Source organism: Oryza sativa, chromosome 2 (genome assembly GCF_034140825.1).
Source record: "Oryza sativa Japonica Group chromosome 2, ASM3414082v1".
Classification (NCBI taxonomy): Eukaryota; Viridiplantae; Streptophyta; class Magnoliopsida; order Poales; family Poaceae; genus Oryza; species Oryza sativa.
In genome coordinates, this window is record NC_089036.1 from 22,063,260 (window position 1) to 22,084,948 (window position 21,689).

The 21,689-nt window shown below is 44.9% G+C and overlaps 2 protein-coding genes and 1 long non-coding RNA gene across 3 annotated transcripts; all 3 read left to right on the forward strand.

Moving 5' to 3' along the window:
• Positions 1 to 4,840: 4,840 nt before the first annotated feature.
• LOC4329717 (tuliposide A-converting enzyme 2, chloroplastic) lies at positions 4,841 to 6,049 on the forward strand. The gene has a single exon (XM_015770788.3). The coding sequence runs from the start codon at positions 4,927 to 4,929 to the stop codon at positions 5,887 to 5,889; it is 963 nt and encodes a 320-aa protein (XP_015626274.1). The 5' UTR covers positions 4,841 to 4,926; the 3' UTR covers positions 5,890 to 6,049.
• A 7,233-nt stretch (positions 6,050 to 13,282) lies between these two features.
• On the forward strand, positions 13,283 to 19,408 carry LOC4329718 (polyadenylate-binding protein RBP47). Its single transcript, XM_015770787.3, has 6 exons — positions 13,283 to 13,793; positions 15,055 to 15,508; positions 15,800 to 15,855; positions 15,945 to 16,075; positions 16,203 to 16,299; positions 18,995 to 19,408. Exons 1-6 carry the CDS (start codon positions 13,383 to 13,385, stop codon positions 19,148 to 19,150), a joined length of 1,305 nt encoding a protein of 434 aa, XP_015626273.1. The 5' UTR covers positions 13,283 to 13,382; the 3' UTR covers positions 19,151 to 19,408.
• A 13-nt stretch (positions 19,409 to 19,421) lies between these two features.
• LOC136355367 (uncharacterized) lies at positions 19,422 to 21,308 on the forward strand. Its single transcript, XR_010739582.1, has 2 exons — positions 19,422 to 20,011; positions 20,750 to 21,308. It is a non-coding gene; the product is annotated as an uncharacterized lncRNA (long non-coding RNA).
• Positions 21,309 to 21,689: the final 381 nt, after the last annotated feature.

A 21,689-nucleotide genomic window follows, 5' to 3' on the forward strand; every position in this document is an offset into this window, starting at 1 on the left:
AGGAGCAGTTATGGTTTGCCTATAACCTATAGGGTTCCTCATATAGAAAAATCATTTATATATTAGTGTCGAGCGCTGGATTCCACAGTAGTACTACACCATTTTTAGAAAAGAAAACTGCTACAACACGTTACAGAAAATTCCAATCCCACGTGTAGTACTTCTTTTAAGGCTCGTGTATCCCCTAAACCGTAACTTCCTCTCTCCTTCTCCCGTTCCCACAACTTCGTTGCCGGTCTTGATTGAGTTTGCTTCCTTCATTCGATCCTTCGCTGCCACCGTCGCGTTGCTAGTGCTGAAAAAGAACCAACCGTGCCGGTGAGACACGCCATACCTTCGATCTCCTCCTCTCGCCTTCTCAGCTCTTCTCCATCGTCCTGCCTTCTTCCCCATCTCCAGCAGCTCTTTGCTGTCGGAAATTCCCCCATCTTCTAACTACTCACTTTGCTTTGCCCTCGCCGTCAACATCGGCTTACCGCCTGCTATCGACCCTACAACTTTGGTTGCAACACTGCCGCCTCGCTGCCCACTCATTCTGCCGTCCACCACCAGGCCGTCATCTCCCACGGCCATCTCTCTAAGGCTGGCGGACCCCTCCCTTCCCCCTCCCCCACCTCTAACCTCAGGACTCTAACTGGTTGAGCCACTGTCATCTCGTCGGAGCTGAAGCATAAGAAGTACAACATGAACAGTAATACGATTCAATGGTGATTTTATAGAAATCCACTCTAAATTTATATCAATGAAAGTTACCAATTCCGTAAAAGGGAAAAACGCAGACACACACACAAAAAAAATGGACATGCTATATTTATGGCGACACAAAATTAGCTTGATCACAGTCGGTCAATCTGACCCTTGGATACCATGTAGATTGATTTAAGGAACCTGTTGCTCCTGTTATACATTAGTTTTTCATTGAATTTGCACTAGCATCTCTTCTATTTATATCTACTTACATATGTAATTTTGATACTTACATTATAAATGCACTAAAATTATATATATAATTTTATGACTTACATATGTAATTTTAGAACTTACATGGTAAATACACTAAAATTATATATGTAATTTAAGGACTTACAATGTAAATACATGCTGACTATTTTTTGGTGAAAAATATGGCGTCATAAATATAAATATAGTTATAAAAAAAAGGACAAGAAAACACAAACACAGCTGCCGTTTTGGCGTTTGCGCGCGGCAGTTGAGCGTCGTCCTCCGCGTGATCACCAATATTCACGGGCCGGGGAGACACAGGAGCAGCGGAGGAGAGCGTACGTTACGTTTACGTTTTCAAAGCGTTGGACGCCATCAGGCGGCAGCCGCGCATGCTGTGCCTGTCCTCTCCTCGTGTCTCCTCGTTCACATTCGCCCGCCGCATGCAGACGCACCGAGCAGCCACGACCGGTACACACGGATCAACAACATTCACGCATATTCCACCCAAGGTTTGTCAGGATCGGGGTACTAAGTAGTATCGTTTTGTTCCAAGTAATATCGTATCATAGTATCGGGATATTATAAAATTTATTTTTTAAATTTAATTAATATTTAGATTAATTATATATAGCTATTCTATAAAAAAATATAGTAATGATATATGTCATATAAATAGAGACATTTATCAAGAGAACAACGTTGGTTTTGATATAATTAACTGATTTTATATAAATTTGAGCATATTTATTTATATTATTTTCAAACCATATTATTTTAAATAATATTTTGTAGTATCGTAGGGATCGTAGAATCGGGATACCACCTAAGATTTTGTAGGATCGTGTAGTAATGAATAGTAGGATCAAGATACTGTAATAATTAGGATACTAGGTGGGATCGGTATCGTTTCGGTTTGAATAATGACAATATTATAAGATAATAGGATACAAATCGAGATACGGACAACATTCCACCCACACATCCGAAAGTAGCACGTCACCCCGGCAAAACTGACGCGTGAGGCGTGTAGCATCAACCAGACCAATCAACCGGGGCTGCTCACATCGGAGTACCTTTTTTTTGTTTTTAAGAACTAGTACATCGGAGTACTAGGTTTGCATATATTATGCCATATGAGAAACTGGTTTCGGTATAACGTCATCGCTCAAATCAGTAGGGAGTTACAAAGATTTTTAAATATAGATAAACTTTACTATAAATAGCTTTTGATATAGAAATTTTATCACTAATTCATTCAACAACATAGAAATTTAATGGAGTTTTCTTGATTTCTTCGATGAGCCTAGGCTTGATGAGCTCCATCCCTACCTCCAATGGGTTTTGACAAAAATGTCATGATTAAATAGAGGGTATTCGCTAGAATTAATTAATGACATCATGGATAATATTGTCTTTCGGCTTTTCTACTTCCTCGCTCGAACGCTCGAAGAGCCCAAGCTAGGAAAGCATCTATACCGGGGAACTGGACGTTGGTACCAATATTGGTGACAGGGTGGGTGAGCACTAGCAGGTGTCCAGGCAGGTCGCGAGCTCTAGGTCATGGCTAACGTAGTCTATGCTCTTCCGGCGTTAGGGCATCGATCTACAACCAAAGCTACTCCTAAAGTGTCCTCACTAACTGAGGGCACTCTTTAGGAAACTCATCTTCCAATGGAGGATACCCCTAATGGGTTCTTCAAAATATGAGACCACTTAATGAAGATACTCTAATCCACAATGGGTGTCCCAGCCCAAGGTAGCCCCAGGTAAAAAATTTCACCCTTACCCCTCCCTGCCAGCCCAGCCTGCCTACCCACGCCTCTTCCTCTCCTCACTCATTTCGGTCTCTCTAGCACACCCATGCCTCCTCTCCTCTTCTCGTCTTCTCCACCCGCTATCGCCTCCTCTCTCTCTCTCTCTCTCCTCTGCCCCATCGTGCCGCCACCGCTTTTCCTCCGCCCGTCGCCGCTGGTGGCCGACGGCAAACGACGAGCAGCGTGGGCGAGACGCAACGTCGTGGAGTCGTCGTCGTCGTCTTCATCGCATCGCCGTTGTCTTCGTTGCGGGGTCGTCGCCGGCCAGAGGCGGCATAACCGGCGCCCTGCGGAGGGGTCGGCATGGAGCGGCGGCGCCGCATCGAGGAGGAATGGTGGCGGCCTGATAGTGGCCGCATCGACGACGCCGAGGAGGGCGTCCTGGTCCTGGTGGTAGAGGCGTCTATCTTCCTCTCCCTCTCTCTCCCGTCACCGGCGGCTGCGAGGGCGATGAGGAGGGCCGCCGCCGCCGCCGGAGCCACACCTCTCTCCCCCTCCACCAGTCGCCGCTTCTCCCTCCCTCCGTGGCTGGTCGGGAGGCCAGATCCGATCGCCCGCAATGTGCCCAGGCCGTCGCGGCTCCTCCACCACTTCACCGCCTAGCCGAGGACCTCAAGGAGAACCACGGGCGAGAGTGAGAGGGGTGAGGGGTGGAAGGGGAATTTTTTTGGCTGGGAACGGTGTCCACGAGCCACACCTCGTGCCCAACGCGTTCCTCGGCTGCGTGCCTCTACGAAAAGTGAGCTAGGGCCGCGTCCCTCTACTAAGGCGTGCGTTCTATCGTTGGGAGACGATGCAGGCAAAAAAGAAAATGGCGACCGACGACGTGTGCTAGGGCTACACCCCAAGGGCACCCAATGCTGATGCTCTTAGAGAGAGAAATAAGAAGATCCAAGATCAATATCGTCCACAGTGTATTTTAGCGAGCATCCCCATTTAACCACGGATATTTTATCGAAGCCCGTTTACTAGGTAGGCAAAATATGCTACGGGACACTCAAAAATTATGTAATTGGCTGAGGGACACCGCAAAAACGTGACACTGCTGATGGACACTACAAAAATTTGTGTAATTTGCTGTAGGACACCTGAGGTATTATTTTATAATTTATGGGCTGAAAAGGGGGAAAGGAATTTCAAAATGACAGGACTGCCCTCGGCGGCGTTCGTCGCGCCGTGCACCTCTCTGCTTCGCCCCTGAACTTGAGACAGGGCTGCTGATTTCCTCGACGAGCTTCCGGATGTCTGACGGAGGCGGCAGAGTCGACGCTGTCGTCATCGTCCAACGTTGGGCCACATGGTGCGCGATGTTGTCGCCGACGCTGTCTCCCATGAGGAAGCTGGCGGAGAGTTCCATGGGGACGTCGTGCTCATCGCGGAGGCCGGTGGTGATGAGGTGGCGGAGGACAGCTTCCCCGTCGTCGTACGCAGCAGGGAACCAGTGCTCGGGGATGAGAGGGACATGAGATCCGGCCGGCGCGGCCCACGAGATCAGCGTCCTGTGCGACGCTGAGGTCGGCGTCGTCTTCTTCTCCAGCGCCGACAAGCTCTACGACTACTGCTCCCCCAAGACCTTGTGCGTGCCCTCCGTACGTTCTCACTCTTCTCTTCTCTTGTTCTTCAGTGTATTCTTTGTCCAGATAATAAGGTGTATATATGCAAGAATCATTTTGATGCAACAGCTACATGGAATGTCCCCGGCTGCTGCTGCTGCTGCCCCGCCTCTTGTTCGATGGCAGAGCGGACAGACGCACGACGCGGGTGCCTCTGGGGGTATTCCCGTCATTTTCAAAATTTCTCTCTCCTCTTTCAACCCAAAAATTATAAAATAATGTCTCTAGTGTCTTATAGCCAATTACACAACTTTTACAGTGTCCATTGACAATGTCACATTTTTGCGGTGTCCCTCAGCCAATTAGACGATATTTGAGTGTCCCGTAGCAAATTTTGTCTTGGTAATACTAATATGGTACTACTGAAGAAAAAACCACTTTTTGCCGAGGGCATATATGCAATTTTCAAGGAAACCGTCGCGCTTACGTACGCTACTTGGACTAGCCCTTCACATCCGCGGAGATCCCAAGAAGACACGAGTAGTACTCGCAGACAAATTCTCCTCCTCCTGAAAATCCAGTGAACTGCAGCAGCAGCAGACGAGCTAGCAACCATGGCGTCGTCCACGGCAGCCGACGGCGACGACGAGGTGGTACGCGAGTTCGGCCCGATCCTCCGGGTCTACAAGAGCGGCCGCCTGGAGCGCCCCCTCGTCGCGCCCCCCGTCGGCCCGGGCCACGACGCCGCCACCGGCGTCCACTCCCGGGACGTCCACCTCGGCGACTACTCCGCGCGCCTCTACCTGCCTCCTCCCGCCGCCGCCGCCGAGCGCCTCCCCGTCGTCGTCTACGTGCACGGCGGCGGGTTCGTGGCGGAGTCCGCGGCGTCCCCGAGCTACCACCTCTTCCTCAACCGCCTCGCCGCCGCCTGCCCCGCGCTCTGCGTCTCCGTCGACTACCGCCTCGCGCCCGAGCACCCGCTCCCGGCGGGCTACGACGACTGCCTCGCCGCGCTCCGCTGGGTGCTCTCCGCCGCCGACCCCTGGGTCGCCGCGCGCGGCGACCTCGACCGCGTGTTCCTCGCCGGGGACAGCGCCGGCGGCAACATCTGCCACCACCTGGCCATGCACCACCACCACGACGCGCCGCCGCGCCGCCGCCTCAGGGGCGCGGTGCTGATCCACCCCTGGTTCTGGGGCTCGGAGGCCGTCGGCGAGGAGGCCCCCGACCCCGAGGGGCGCGCCAGGGGCGCCGGGCTGTGGGTGTACGCGTGCCCGGGCACCACCGGCATGGACGACCCGCGGATGAACCCCATGGCGCCCGGCGCGCCGCCGCTGGGGCGGATGGCGTGCGACCGGGTCATGGTGTGCGCCGCGGAGGGGGACTTCCTCAGGTGGCGCGCCCACGCGTACGCCGCCGCGGTGGCCGCGGCGAAGGGCGGCGCGGCGGTGGAGGTGCTGGAGACGGCCGGGGCGGGCCACGTCTTCCACCTGTTCGACCCCGACGGCGACAAGGCCAAGGAGCTGCTCGACAGGATGGTCACCTTCGTTAACGGCGCCGGCGCCGACGCCGCGTGATCTCCGAGTTAGCGGCCGCGCGCCATTGTTTTTGCTTTTGCGTGTGCGAAAAAAATTCCCTACTTTGATTTGATGAACTCTGCCAAGCTGTGATTGAATAAATGTGTGATTTTTATGGTTGCTGATGCATAATGTGTTAATGAAATGCCCGAATTTCCTACATCTTTCATATGAGAAAATTTTGAGCTGCAAAACATTAAAAATGGTGGCTCAGTGAAATCTTCGCTTACCTTAATACGGTAAATCTCAAGAAACGGTTGAAATGTTTGGTTGACAGGGGTATGTGGGGCTTATGATTATTACAATCTTGGCTTCAGTGAATCTTTTTTTTTTTCCGATCCCAGATAGTTTTACTTGTAACTGGGTTACGGTTGTTGCTTCTCTGAGAACATCACTCAGGATGTTTAAGCCGGATTAGTTACAGTCGCCTTGTATTTGTCGTTAATTGGATGACAATATATAGTATTTATTTTAAACTTTAAAGAAGAGTTATTATTGATTTGGAAGCTACAGTAAATATAAACATGATTGTACATGCAACCACTGCAACTGTAGCACTTATTAACTACTGCACCTGCAACATTATTAGAGCAAGGCTAATAATACAGCCGACCCGTTGGCTATAAGATTATTTGTAGCCTTCTCTTAGCCTACCCATACAATAGTTAGCTCTTTACAATCAATACAGGGTCCACTTGTCTCTCTCACCGAGTTTTTTGGTTATTGTGTCTAAGCCGGCTGTAAGTTTACAGCCCGCTTCACCTCTCTCCTCACTTCTCTCCTCCACCTCAGCATTTAGCCGGCTTATAGCCTACTATTATACTTGCTCTTAGATATACACAACACCATCGTTGACGTTCTTTAAATGCGGATGTCGCTCTTCTTTCACAAATTGATGTTCAGGCTGTGTTTAGTTCGTGGTCCAAAATTTTTTTAAGTATACAGACACATATTTGAAGTATTAAACGTAGACTAATAACAAAACAAATTACAGATTCCGCCTATAAACTGTGAGACGAATCTATTAAGCCTAATTAATCCGTCATTAGCAAATGTTTACTGTAGCACCACATTGTCAAATCATGGCGTAATTAGGCTCAAAAGATCCATCACGTGATTTACATGCAAATTGTGCAATTGGTTTTTTCGTCTACATTTAATGCTCTATGCATGTGTCCAAATATTTGATGTGATAGAAAAGTTAGAAGTTTGAAAAAAAAAGTTTGAATCTAAACACGGCCTCAGCATGGAGAATGACTTATGTAGTTTTTTTTACTGGGAAACAGTGGGAGAATCCCCCACGGTAATTTTCATTATATAGTTATATTGTGTGAAACTATTATAGACTTTCGAGGGGATGTTCCCTCGTTTTCTTTTGCATGTTACTTAAATGGTTATGAAAAAAATTAAGAAGATATATTAACATGTGATATATCACTCCATAGACATGTAAGTTGAAATTCAACTTTTACATATCACAACGAAAAAACAAATTAAACTACAACTAGTTAACATATATTCACAGTCAATTTTTTTTCGTTACGATATGGAAAAGTTGAATTTTAACTCCTATGTTTACAGAGTGATATATCACATGTTAATAAATCTTCTCGAATTTTTAATTAAAATTTTTATAACAAATTAAGTGACATGCAAATAACGAGATGACATTCCTTAAGAGTTTAAAATCCACTTTCCTTATATTGTATACTATTTTACTAATAGAAATATAACACAAAAAAATAAATAAAACACATAATCTTTTCATATATTAATAACTCCGGACCATTAAGAGTAAGGCTAATAAGAGAGTCAGCAGTGGGCTCTACAGTAATGTCGTGTCACTAGAAGTTTACTTAGGATTCACTTATATAATAAACTGGCTATAGGATTGGCTGTTAGTCTACTCTATTGCCAATTAGGAATTTAATGTCTGCATTAGAGATGGCAACGGGGAATTAACTGACGAGGAATGTATCTCCGCCCACGCAAGCCAAAACTTTTCTTGTCACCGTCCCAGCGAAGTACGACGGGGATACTTTCTTCCCATGCCTGTCCCCGCATTGGGAATTAATCCCTGTGGGGTCTTCGTCCCTGCTTAAAACAATATATACACATCAAATTATATATGCAATACAACACATATATTCATGTTTTATATTAATATATCAATATATATCCATTAATTCACATAATTAAACATAATATTATCGTTTATAAAAAATCATGTAATATAATCACATAAGATAAGTAAAAATAGTTGAACTTGATCCCTTTGCAGGTCTTCACGGGGGACGGGGACGGGGAACGGAGGATCATCCCCGTCCCCATGAAATCCAACGAGGACATGATTCCTCCCATTCAATTTCCTATGGAGAACCAATTCTAACCATCCTAACATATTAATAGGAGAATTCCTTGCTGGGAAACAGGGAATGGAGGCACATTGCCATCTCTAGCCTACATGTGCAGATCATCTGCTGTGGTTATATCTTTGTGGCTATTTCATCAAATAAGATACTTGTGTGCTCAGCCATACCATTACCAAAACAACAAAATAACACATGTACAATATATTCATATCATGGTGATTAAATAAGAAAACATATCAAAATATGTGAAACAACAATCATAATGATAGCAATCATACTTAGAAAAAGATAATACATTCTGTTAGGGTTACTGTCGGTGATATGGGCCCGGGGGTATCATGTTTAGAGGGAGGAGGCTGCCCCCCAAGGCCACGTGGCCCTCCCCCGAGGGGAGTGAGGCCCGAGGTGGGGTGGCGGCCACTCCTTCCCATAGACAAGTCGGAGGAGGCTGCCCCCTAAGGCCACGTGGCCCTCCCCCGAGGGGAGTGAGGCCCGAGATGGGGTGGCGGCCACTCCTTCCCAAAGACTAGTTGGAGGAGGCTGCCCCCCAATGCCACGTGGCCCTCCCCCGAGGGGGATCGGGCCCGAGGTAGGGCGGCGGCCACTCCCTGGCCGAGACTAGAGGGAGAAGGCTGCCCCAGGCGCCACGTGGCCCTCCCCCGAGGGGGGATTGGGCCCGAGGTCGGGCGGCGTCCACCCCTTCCCGTGACTAGGGGTCGGGCTCCCCCGACCCCCTCTCTAGGTCACCACGTACGGTGGGTTAGGTGTCCGCCTCCAGGTGCCCACCTACCCGCATTAATGGCGACCCGAGCGGTCACGCCACGCCGCATTTAATGCGGTGTGCAGTGCACTCAACCGGTCTGTGACCAGTCGAATGACTGATGGGACCCAGGATGTCAGGCGCACCATCGCGTGTGTCAGGCGACGTGCAGCCCGACATATCCCATCAAATAATGATGGTGAGAGGTTCTCATCCTCTTATCCCAGCCGGAGTCGGTCCTCCCGCTCTGGTCAAAGCAAGGCTCCTGTTTCCCGGTGTAATAGGAGCCCAGAAGTCTTCACCCATTAAATGATGACTGACAGGGGCACCCCCCGTGTCAGGCGGCAAGATTTGACAGGCCCCATCATCAAGACGACGTGCGCTTGGCTTCCCAAGTCAAGAGACAAGACATGCATTTAATGCAAAGATTATAATACTTCTCCACCGGAGCTAGGTTAGGTTGTTGGGCCCATGTGGTAACCCCTTGAGGTATAAAAGGAGGTCTAGGCCTAGTGGTGGAGAGGGGGGACTTCTGAGCGAACTAGCACTTGAGTCTCGCAACCCCAGGCACTTGTGTTCTACACTCGACCATAATCCCAAACACAGGAGTAGGGTATTACGCTTCTTAGCGGCCCGAACCTGTATAAACCCCTTTTCTCTCATCGTCTTTGGGGGATTGAACCCCCTCAAGATCACACAGCTTCGCTCACCGAATCCTCGAATCTCACCCGCTGCCCCCGGCTGAACTTACAAAGGGGGGCCTCACGGTTCCCTGGTGGAGGAGTTCATTCTCCGACAGTTACGGATAAGGCATACCCTCTATCCTACGACTTATGAAATATACGAATAAGGTATACCTTAACATGTACGGATCGGTTCCGTATACGCTGTTGGGAAGCCGTCTCGAATTATGGAAAATATCTCTATAAGTTAAGAAACTACAAGAGTCGTACTCGGAGGGGATAGAACCTCTACTATACCGTGCCAGATTACATATCTCCAAGCCTTACTTAGGGGTCAAGATAATCTACGGTATAAAAGGGGACCCCTGGGGGGCGGTAAAGATCATCGAATCTCTTTGCCAACACACCCATCGAAGTTTACGAAGCCAGAGTACGCGGAGCCAACTTGCCGGGAGATCTCGTCGAATCCCTCGAGGACGATCTCATCGGTACCCTCTGTTTCAACTACTCTCTTTGTATCTGTTCTCGTCATCATAATCTCATATAAACTGGACTAGGGCTATTACCTGTTAAGGGGCCTGGACCAGTATAATCCCTGTCTTTTGTCTGCTTGATGTCGTACTACGTAGACCCTCGTTCCAACGTACCCCAATACTCAACTCATCCGGTCCGCGAGTAACCCTCGTTGACACATTCTTCTCAAAATATAATGATTTTTAGGGTTGGACACAGTTATTAAGAAAGTAGGTAGAATTAAATGGGAAAATATTGTGATTGGTTGATAAGTATAGATAGGTGAGAAAATTAAATGGTGGAGGTTTGTGATTGGTCGGGAAGAGAATGTTGATAGAAAAATTATTATATTTTAGAACAAATTCTAAAGGCTAAAACATATTATATTTTAGGACAAATGCAATAATCGATTAATTTTGAGTACCATGCATACAGATCAACTTCAAGCAACGATGTTCATCTTAATACCGAGATGACACAATTTTTAAGCAATATGCCAGCATGATCGTGGCACATGGCAGATACCACCATGACATAGACACTTAAACATTACATAAATCTTTCTAAAAAAGTATTTTAAAAAATACTGCTAAATAAGTCTTTGCCAGACAAGCCATTAATAATTAATCTAGACAACGAGAAAGGTACAAACCCATGGTTCAAACTTCAATAGAAAGGAGCAACCGACCCATTCGCATCAGCAACCTTCAGTCACTACATGGAAAGAGAAAAGGAAACAAGGGTATGGAATAAATATTTAGCCAATGCAATATTACAATTTGTACTATCAAACATGACCATGGTGTAAATAACCTGTCACTGTCACGTACTCCCTCCTTTCCTAAATGTTTGACACCATTGACTTTTTTAAACATGTTTGACCGTTCGTCTTATTCAAAAACTTTTATGAAATGTGTAAAACTATATGTATACATGAAAGTATATTTAACAATAAATCAAATGATACGAAAAGAATTAATAATTACTTAAATTTTTTGAATAAAACGAACGGTCAAACATTTTTAAAAAAGTCAACGGCGTCAAACATTTTGGGATGGAGTATTTATTTTTGTTACCATTCTATGCTTAGAGGTTCAGTACATATCCGCAAATAACCACCGTACCAATCAACAGACCATAGCACAATACTGAAAGAAGGTACATGCAAGATATCGTGTTGGTCCATATAAATCTCCCGAAGCGCCGTAGGATCGGTGAAAATTTAGAGCGCCACGTCAGCCCATTTTTTGCAACGTATCCCCACACTTTGAGTTAATTACGCATAGATCCCTGTAACCATCGACCGTCTGATCTTGCGGTAGGATCGGTCTGACCATACACGTGTCCCCCTTGCCGGCCCTTCCTCATCCGTGGGATCGTCCGATCACGAACGGACGGCACAAATCTCGCCCGCCCACACCAAACCCTAGTAATATTATAGCAAAAGAAGAACAAAAACATGCATATATTAGTATCCTACCATGACAAATTGCAAATGATATTTCCAAACCTATTCCAAATGGGCTCAAACCAAATCATTTTTAAGTTGAGTATGCCGTTGATAAGAACGGATAGTAGCTTTTCTGCGCAGCACATCAGCGATACACAAATTACCACCAACATCTACTTTAGGTGGCAATGCAAATGATACCCTCTGGATATTCGTTTAAGTCAAAGTGAATGGTAGCATCATGTTTCTCATATTCGACTATCATATCATAAAGAACCATATAAGCTAGCATGATCTTCCCAACACTCTTTCACTTCCACAGGCAAGCAAGTCGAGGAACAATGGTAAAAAGGGAATGCAATACTCTGAAATCACACTCCACATCTTTCGTTGCCCCTTCTTATTTCTTGGCAAACAACTCATACTTCTCTGTTTGGGTCTTTGGGGAAGTGGTATAGTCTTCATGAAGGCAACCCATTTTGGATATATACCATGAACAATATGGTAACCCGTACTATACTTAGTCTCATTTATTGAAAACATAACCTGATGAGCTTCTCCTTTCGATGCATAAAAAACAGTGAGGATTGATTGAGCACATTAGGATTGTTGTTTAACCCAACAACTCGAAAGAAAACATGCCAAATATGAAGATCCTGAGAGAAAAAATAGTATTGAATAAGAGTTGGAGTGTAAAAGCCTCCTAATTAGTACTACCTCCATATTTTAATGTATGACGCCGTTGACTTTTTGTCCAACGTTTGACCATTCGTCTTATTCAAAAAAAATTATGTAATTATCATTTATTTTATTGTGATTTGATTTATCATCAAATGTTCTTTAAGCATGGCATAAATATTTTCATATTTGCACAAAAATTTTGAATAAAACGAATGGTCAAACATTGGTCGAAAAGTCAACGACGTCATACATTAAAATACGGAGGGAGTAGTGAATAAGAGTGGGAATGCAAAAGCCTATATGGCTAGATTGGGGCTTGTGAAGACTTGAAGTACCATCCAAATTTTACTGCACTGTAATATCACAAGCATTATCAAACATTCTCTATGCATTTGATATGCTAGAACAAGAATAATATATTTTCTCATATATCATGTGGGCTTAATGTTTCCGATGCTGCTTAGAGCTATTATTCTTACCGGGACAATATTTATTAATTTCCGTGCGAGTAATTTGTTATCTTTGTTTATAGTTGCTTTACGCCCTAAATTTACTGGTCCATAAAAATTACACTATTGAAAACCAATAGTTAGACATTAAAAAAAACCCAATTACATGCAATTTAAAGTTCATTAAACCGATAACACCACCATCGATTAAACTTAATTAACCTTAACAGCTTACCAAAATAGCACAATAACAGCCGCTCGTTCCCATCTACGGGGGATGCCCAAAAGTAGAAGCGAGCTGAGAGAGCAGCAACTCCCACCCTTCCCCTAAAAATCCCCCCCACCCCACGCCTCCGGGGGCCCACGCGTCAGCCTCTCGCATCCGGCGCATCTGACGGCCAAGCGCCCCCGCGAAATCCTAGATCTGACGGCCCAGATCCGTTTCTAACGACCTATATATATTCCCCGCCTCACCCAACCCACGCGCTCCCCTCCTCCGCCTCCACTCCTCTCGCGACCACCAACCAGCGGCTTCCCGGCGGCGGCGGCGGCGCGCGCGGGCGAGGGCGAGGGCGCGGCGAGGCGATGCAGATGGCTGCGGCGGCGGCGGCGGCGAGCACCGAGGCCCCGGCGGTCGCGGCGGCCGCGCCTCACCACCACCACCCGCACCCCCACGCGCACGGGATGCACCCGCACGCGCACCACCACATCCAGGCGCAGCCGAGGTGGGTGGTCATCCCGTACCCGCCGCCGCACGGCATGGTGGCCGCCGCGCCGCCGCCTCCCCCGCCGCAGTTCGTCAAGCACTTCGCGCCGCCGGCGTCGGTCACCCCGCCGCCGCCGCAGCAGGCGCAGCAGGCGCAGGCGGCGGCGGCGGCGGCCGGGGGTGGATCCGGCGGAGGGAACGGGGACGAGAACCGGACGATTTGGGTCGGGGATCTCCAGTACTGGATGGACGAGGGCTACCTGCACAACTGCTTTGGCCCCAGCGGCGAGGTCCGGTCTCTCCCTCCCATTCCCAGCTCGCTCGCTCCCCCCGATCCAGCCTTGTCCGTACCGGATCTCTTTAATTCAGCTAGATTTGTTGTAGGGATGCGCGCTGATTCGTTCATTTTGTGCCGCGATTGGGATGGAAAGCTTTGTTTTGCGGCTATTTCTTGTTTGTGTATGCTGTAGTTGTTAGTTTTCCGTAGGATTTGGTTGGTTGCTGCTAAAGGCGCCTTAACTTTGAGTTCATTTAATGCAGTATGAGTGAATACACGAGTAATTTCGTGGCTCTTTACACCGCGATTTCTAGCGTGTTGTTGTGCATTAGCCAGGATGTCACAGTTTTCCCTCTTTTGCTGTTTGGTTTTCCATGTTTTGAACCGTGGTGACATTCTACAATATGTAAGTCGTGTAGGATTCATGATGGTATATGGTTACAGCATCATCATTTACGTTGTGACTCGTGTAGTGGGATAAATTTGATCGTAAATGTTGCGATTTGCTAAGACCGTAAACATCTTCGCGAGTGTTGCTCTCTTTCGTGCCCTCTCTTTCTTGCGCGCACGAGGTCCATAGCATGCTTTTGCCTGGATATATTGGCGCTTGGTTGTAATTATTTAACTACATTAAATTGTTGATCATGCTAGTTATTATGCAATAATTTCATTAAATATAAGTGTATGTTTATCCCTTTCTTCGTTTTAACTATTGGTCTATGTAACTATATTAATAGAATGTTTTGGAAGAGAATAAGTATTTTCTAGTACTAGCAGAGTATTTTTTCCCATCTGGTCAATTGATGTATCGAATCTTAATTAAGCCATGTATGGACATATGGTGGACAATCTAATCCTCCATAGATGTTCCGATACGCATACGTGCCCAAAAACCATCTAAATACGATCCAAACAACTCAGTGTTTTGGGGAAAGGTATGGAAATGGCCACCATCATCACCAACTACTTTTATGGAAGTAGAAATTTACTAAGTGAAAAAAATATGTATCCTAAAAGAGGGGAAAGGTATGGAAATGACCACCATCATCACCAACTACTTTTATGGAAGTAGAAATTTACTAAGTGAAAAAAATATGTATCCTAAAAGAGGGGAAAGGTATGGAAATGACCACCATCATCACCAACTACTTTTATGGAAGTAGAAATTTACTAAGTGAAAAAAATATGTGTCCTGAAAGACTAAATCTTTCTGTCGGTATGTCCTCTGTGCATTACTAATTTCCATTTTTTTTTGATTCCTACCTGTTTTGTAGGTGGTCACAATTAAAGTTATTCGTAATAGACATTCTGGAGTTTCTGAGGGTTATGGTTTTGTTGAGTTCTTTTCTCATGCATCAGCAGAGAAAGCACTCCAGAATTTTTCTGGTCATGTAATGCCTAATACCGACCGAGCTTTTAAGTTAAACTGGGCATCATATAGCATGGGAGAAAAGCGCGCCGAACTTGCTTCTGATCACTCAATATTTGTTGGTGATCTGGCTGTTGATGTTACGGATGAAATGTTGATGGATCTTTTTGCCAAAAAATACCGATCTGTGAAAGGAGCTAAAGTTATTATTGATGCAAACACCGGACGTTCTAGGGGCTACGGCTTTGTTAGGTTTGGAGATGATAACGACAAAACTCATGCGATGACTGAAATGAATGGTGCATATTGCTCTACCCGGCCAATTCGTATAGGACCTGCAACACCTAGAAGATCTTCAGGTATTACCAAATTTGAAGAGTTTGTTTTGAAGCACTCTGTTTCTGTCCTGCCTATCATTTAAAGTTTCCTAAATTTCCAAGTGTTGTAATCTTGTATGGCCTGGTCAGCCTACTTCAGCTTCAGCGTATGGTCTGGTGGCTAAAGCCAGGGCCAACATATGGGGGGAATATGTGGGTGGGTGTGAAAGAGTACAATATAGTATCACATTTGAAAACATTCTAGGTTTGATAATTGTTTCTCACTTTCTCCCATTGGACATATTTTTAATCTTTATATTATTTTTACTTCAGGTGATTCTGGCTCCTCGCCACCAAGGCAGTCAGATAGTGACTCAACTAACAGGACGGTATGCGCTACTTGTTTACATTGCTAATTTGTTAGCTTCTAACATAACTTGTAAAGAAAAAAAACATCTTATATCTAATATTGCTGCAGATATATGTTGGCGGGCTTGATCCCAACGCTACTGAAGATGAACTAAGGAAAGCATTTGCTAAGTATGGTGATCTTGCCTCTGTTAAAATTCCTGTTGGCAAACAGTGTGGTTTTGTTCAATTTGTCAACAGGTATATCTAAAACATTTTATCCTTACTCGATGCATCCTTAAGTAATAAATTGTTGAATGCTTAAATATTTATCGATTTACTGGTAAAAAATTGAGATCATGTAAAATCGCACATCTTTGTTATGTAGACCTGATGCAGAAGAAGCACTGCAAGGGTTGAATGGATCAACAATTGGAAAGCAGGCAGTGCGTCTTTCCTGGGGCCGCAGTCCAGCAAGCAAACAGGTGGGGACTTTTGACTCATTCCTTAAGTTACTCACTTTAACTCTGATTGACATGTTCAAAACTTGATAAGTGGAGAATTGCAAATCATCAGTGAATAAATTTTCCGTGCGGAGTCTAGGAAATGCATCATATACATGCATATGGGTATCCTATCCAAAGCGCTTTGCAGTTTGTGGAAGGATTTACAATGTATGGAAGGGAGTAATCTTGGTTTAAATACAAAACACAAAAATGAAGTGCTTTTGTCTTTGTTCTGAATCAACAAATGAAGAGGCCTTTTACTCTTAGTATATCCCAGTAGCCTGACTTTTACAAGGTCACATGTGTACTCGCTGGAGTACACTATCACCACTAGCTAAGACTCTTGACTACGGCAATGGTTCAAGAATTTGTCCTCTTTGTCAATGAAATCAACCTATTCAATCATGGATTTGCTGCATATTGTTGATTTTGCCTCAAGCTAGACGACCCGAAATAAATGTGTCAAGATAGGACCTGTTTGCCTATGCTTTTTTTCTGCCTACTGCCTAGAGGCTTCAAGAGCCCCTACATAAGGCAACAAGGCACCTGTGCTTGACAGCCTGAGATCAACTTGCTACAGGTGTTGCCACTTCTCATGGAGCAATCTCCTTGTTAGAGATTGTCAAAGATCTGATCCATCCAACTTTAGTTCCTCTGATGCTGCCTTGTAATACCCCAGCTTCCAAAATTCGAATTAGCACAGCTCTACCAAGGAGCAGGTCCACCTACGCATAGGATATTGCACCCCACCTATACTTTCTTCCTCACTTCATGAACAAATCTAAATTCTCCATGTAGGACTAATCTAACATTCTAACCAGCACCACACAATGGGCCACTCGGCCATCTACTAATTGGCTACAGTGTTAACCTCACTCCTCTTAGGAACTAGCACCCTTGGCAGCTCAAATGCATACGCACTCATACAGTGAATCTTCTGCTCTGATACCAACTGGAGCATCCTAGCTTCTAAAATGTGCATTGGTCCAACTCTTCTGAGGAGTGACCGAGTGAGCCTACATACGCATAGCACCCCACTTACAGTTTTGTGCTCACTTTGTAATAAAAGTGTTAACATGGAGGTGCTATGGCTGGAGTGTGTGTTCTTATTTGCTGAATTCAACATATGTAAGTTCTTCATGTGACTAATCCCGCCATCATCGCACCATAGGGCACACAGGCCTCTACCAGTGGACTGGGAAAACTACATGCTTCTAAATCTGATCCTCCTACTCTAGCTTTGGAGATTTTCGAACTGATGTTGTTGATCTCCCTGTCCAAAACTAGTTGCATAATCTCCATCATCTTTAGGGCCATGCTATTATGAGCTCATCTGCCACGAGCGGTGCATGTGGGATGTCATGAGGGGTGAATCTGACTAGTGGGCGGCAGGCACTGTGCATGTGGACTCTACGTGGCATAAGGCTGGTAGGAGCTGCTGCTGCTCATGCCTTCATGTGCTCATCCACCACTTCAGTAGCTTATCCGCCATCACCATCAGAATGCAAGGAAGACTTTGCTGTCTGAATGCATACTGAGATGGTTGTGTCATGGCTACTTTTGGGACTCAGGTGTCTATTTGCCAGAAAACAAGAAAGGAAAAATAATAACCTAGTTAGAAAGTGGTAAACATGACCTAGTTAGACAGCCGTAAACATACCTAAGTAACCTGGTTCACGGGACAAGCCAGCGTTCCAAGTTCTGGGAACTTTGTCCCTGGTTGAGGGTCGCTGCCTAGGTCATCTCAGACATCGATGGGTCGCTGCTTGGTCTATGGGATCCATGGCGTCGCCTCGGCCAGCAGACAAAGCTCGAGCAGAAGGGGGAGGTGGTGAAGAGAGGAATGGATGGTGACGGAGATGCGGTCAATGCCCTCGAGTCGACTTGCTCGTGGGGCCAGTGATGTCGGCAGCTGAGGATAGCAGAGGCTGCGAGCCATGTAGGAAAATAAGAGGTAGGATTAACGTGGGATTAATGTGTTAATGGGCCAGCCCAGCCCACCTGGCCGAGTTCACAACATAGAGAGAAAGGAGAAGTGACTGGGTAAGATTGAAGTGCTAATGGTAGGCTCTCTTATCGTGCAAACATCGCTGCCCAGTCGTCTCCAATCTTGTCTTGTTCTGAATGTATCGTCCCAAAAACATTTTAGTTCTCAACCCATACCTGTAACCAGCAGGTACCCTGTCATCCCATGTTTTTGGAAGATGGCATCCCCCATTCCTCATTCTGGTTCCTTGAACCATTGACCTGGGAACTTCTGTGACTTAGCTTCAAACTTCACTGGTAGCGTGAGTTCTTTCTTCTGCTGTGCATATCACCAAGTATACCACAACATATATTATTGCTACCTTTTTGAAACCTGTTTGTATCCATGTCTGGATGATGCAAGGGAAATTCTCATCAAATACAACTATTTGTCGCTTCTCAGCTTTAATACTGTGTTTCTCCTGGGACTTAAATTTTCTTGTTGTTGCATGGTTACTCTTGTTCCATGGAGTTGCTGTGACTTGTGAATGTGATGCTTACTCATGTTACTTCTTGTAAGCTCAAAAAAGCTTTACAATACGTATGGATATTGTTATCATCTCTATTCATTACCCACCATCTGTTAAGTAAAATAGAGGTGTTTGAGCTAATTTCTTCTGCTCACACATTTGAATTTCTGTTTTTTCAGTCTAGGGGTGATTCCGGCCACCGGCGCAATGGCATGTACTACGGTACACCTTTCTACGGTGGATATGGCTATGCGTCGCCACTTCCACACCCAAACATGTATGCAGCAGCATATGGAGCCTACCCTTACTACGGTAACCAGCAGCTTGTGAGTTGATGAGAGGCTTCTCTCTTGTTTCCTCCAATGGAAAACGAGGTTTTGGTCCAGTAAGCATAGTAGCGTGTGATGAGATATTTATAGATGGCCATAAAGAAGTTGGTGAGACAGCAGGTATTACCTGAAATGGTACCTGCAGATTTGTGTCAGTGAGTACCGAGTAGAACCTAAAAAGCTTGTAGACAAAATAAGAGTTGTTCTTATTCTTTCAAGAAATTTTGACTCGCTAATAAAACTGAGCTATGTGATGTGCGACTATTTCCTTCCTTCTGCAACTGGTACAACTTCTAGGATTAATCGTCATATACATGATGCTTATCTAGGAGAAGGTTTGTTAAGCTTATTACTTATGCTTCTCGTAAACATGATGTGCAAATAGGATGATTTGGTGAGATTATAAATGCCTCGCAGCTGGGAGAATTCAGTTATTTCTGATGCCGCTATTGAATATCTAATGACCTTGCGTGTTGTAATTAGCTTATGAAGCTATCGATTATTCGTGCCATGGAAAAGTATTATTTTTTTAAAAAAGAACATCAGCATTGTTTAGAAACTTTGTTTTTTTTTTGAATGGAACATTGTTTGGAAAATTTGTCTAGGTTATTTCTAGCTTTATAATACTCAGAAAGTAATATTTAGTTGATCACTGTAAGTAATTGTGGCTTCCTTAGCCGATGTGCTCTCCAATTTCCCCATTATCGTGTTGGCCCAGGACAGGCAGACACGGCTAGGCACTTGATGCAAATCTGCAGCATACTACGGGTCTGTTTGAGGAGCTTAAAATTCTGAGAAGCAGCTGGGTCTGTTTGAGGAGCTTAAAATTCTGAGAAGCAGCTGGTGAGAGATTTTGAGAAGCAGCTGGTGAGAATCTAGAGAAGCTGGGTTTCTCAACTTCTGACTTCTATTTCATTTTCTGGCTTCTACTTTATTTTCCATATTCTAGAACTACGGATTCTCAGAATCTGAGTAAAAAGCTTCTGTCAACTGGAGATTCTAAGAGAAACTGTAGCTGCTAGAAGCTCCCTTAAACAGTCCCTACAAGCTAGAGTGTCAACTGGAGATTCTAAGAGAAACTGTAGCTGCTAGAAGCTCCCTTAAACAGTCCCTACAAGCTAGAGGATAGTTGCAGGCTTGCAGCCAAGCCATGACCATTACTATCAGAACCTTTGCTGCTTGGCTTCTTGCTTACCGAGTACTCCGTCCATCCTTAAATATACTTCAACTATCCCAAATTATAAGGTCTATATTTTTTTACACGGTCTTCGATGATATATTTTAATCATTAATTTATTTTATGTTATGTTTCCAACAAATATGAAATTAACATTATATGAAAGTACTTTAAAATATGAATATAGTAATATAACATGAATATAGTGAATATGAATATGGTGATATAACATGAAATTATGCATATTTCGTACTAATCATATATATGCTTTAAACTTGATAGCTTTTAAGTTTTGGCTAATTTTTGGACAGCCACAAACCCATGGCCGCTACAGGAACTTGAGCAGTTTTCTTTTTTAAAGAAAAATCTTCAACAACATTTTAAAGTTTGTGTAATGCACATGTAACACATGCTGGCATGGTGCACAGGAGTGTGAGAAAACCGCTGCAACAGTTGGTACACTGGGACTGCTGCTGGTGTCGACACGGTCGCCGTATGCAGACAAAGAGCAAAGCACAGGAGATGGTGCTTCATGATTCATGAATGTGCCCGGCATATGGCGTGTACAGCAGCAGCCAGCAACAGGAACTACAGGAGGAGGATGAGCTTTCCACCAACGGACAGGGGCACTGTGTGTCTGTGTGTGCCGATGCCGATCGATCCCAACCCGGCCCAGTCCTCCATAAATTTTTGGAGCTGTACCAGAGACGGCTCACGGGTGCTACTATTCTAGCCTGATGCTACTGCCTCTCATTCCCCCGCTCCCCCAGTTTCCCTGCTCTTTTATTATGGAGCTGTAGGAGCTCTGTACCCTGTAATGGCAACTCGTTAAAAAGAAAAACAACGATGACTTGTAATGGTACATATTCTTGAAAATTTCGGTAGTTGCCGAGGGGGCTAGGTTGTACTCCCTCTGTTTTTATTTACTTGTCATCATTATTGATGTTTCACCTTTCATCATTAATAATAGAGTAAATTTTAGAAAAACTGTAACTTTAGTGATAAAACTATCAGTTTGCTGCAACATTAGCGACATGTTTCAGTTTATGCAACAATAGCATGAGAAATTTTTACAACACTGTAACTTTTACATTATATGTACTGTATATAACGTAAAAGTTATAGTTTTTGTAAAATTTTCCTATGCTGTTGTTGCAGCAAACTGATAGTTTTGTCAGTAAAGTTGCACTTTTCTGAAATTTACTCTTAATAATATTTCAATTTGTTATGCTTTGTTAAATGGACATTATATAATCATATTTAGCTAGCATCAACACATTTTCATAATATAACATAGTACGTTTCTTTTTGAGAGAGGGTACATTTTTTTATATTTATAAATTATTGCTAAAATATACGTGGACAGAC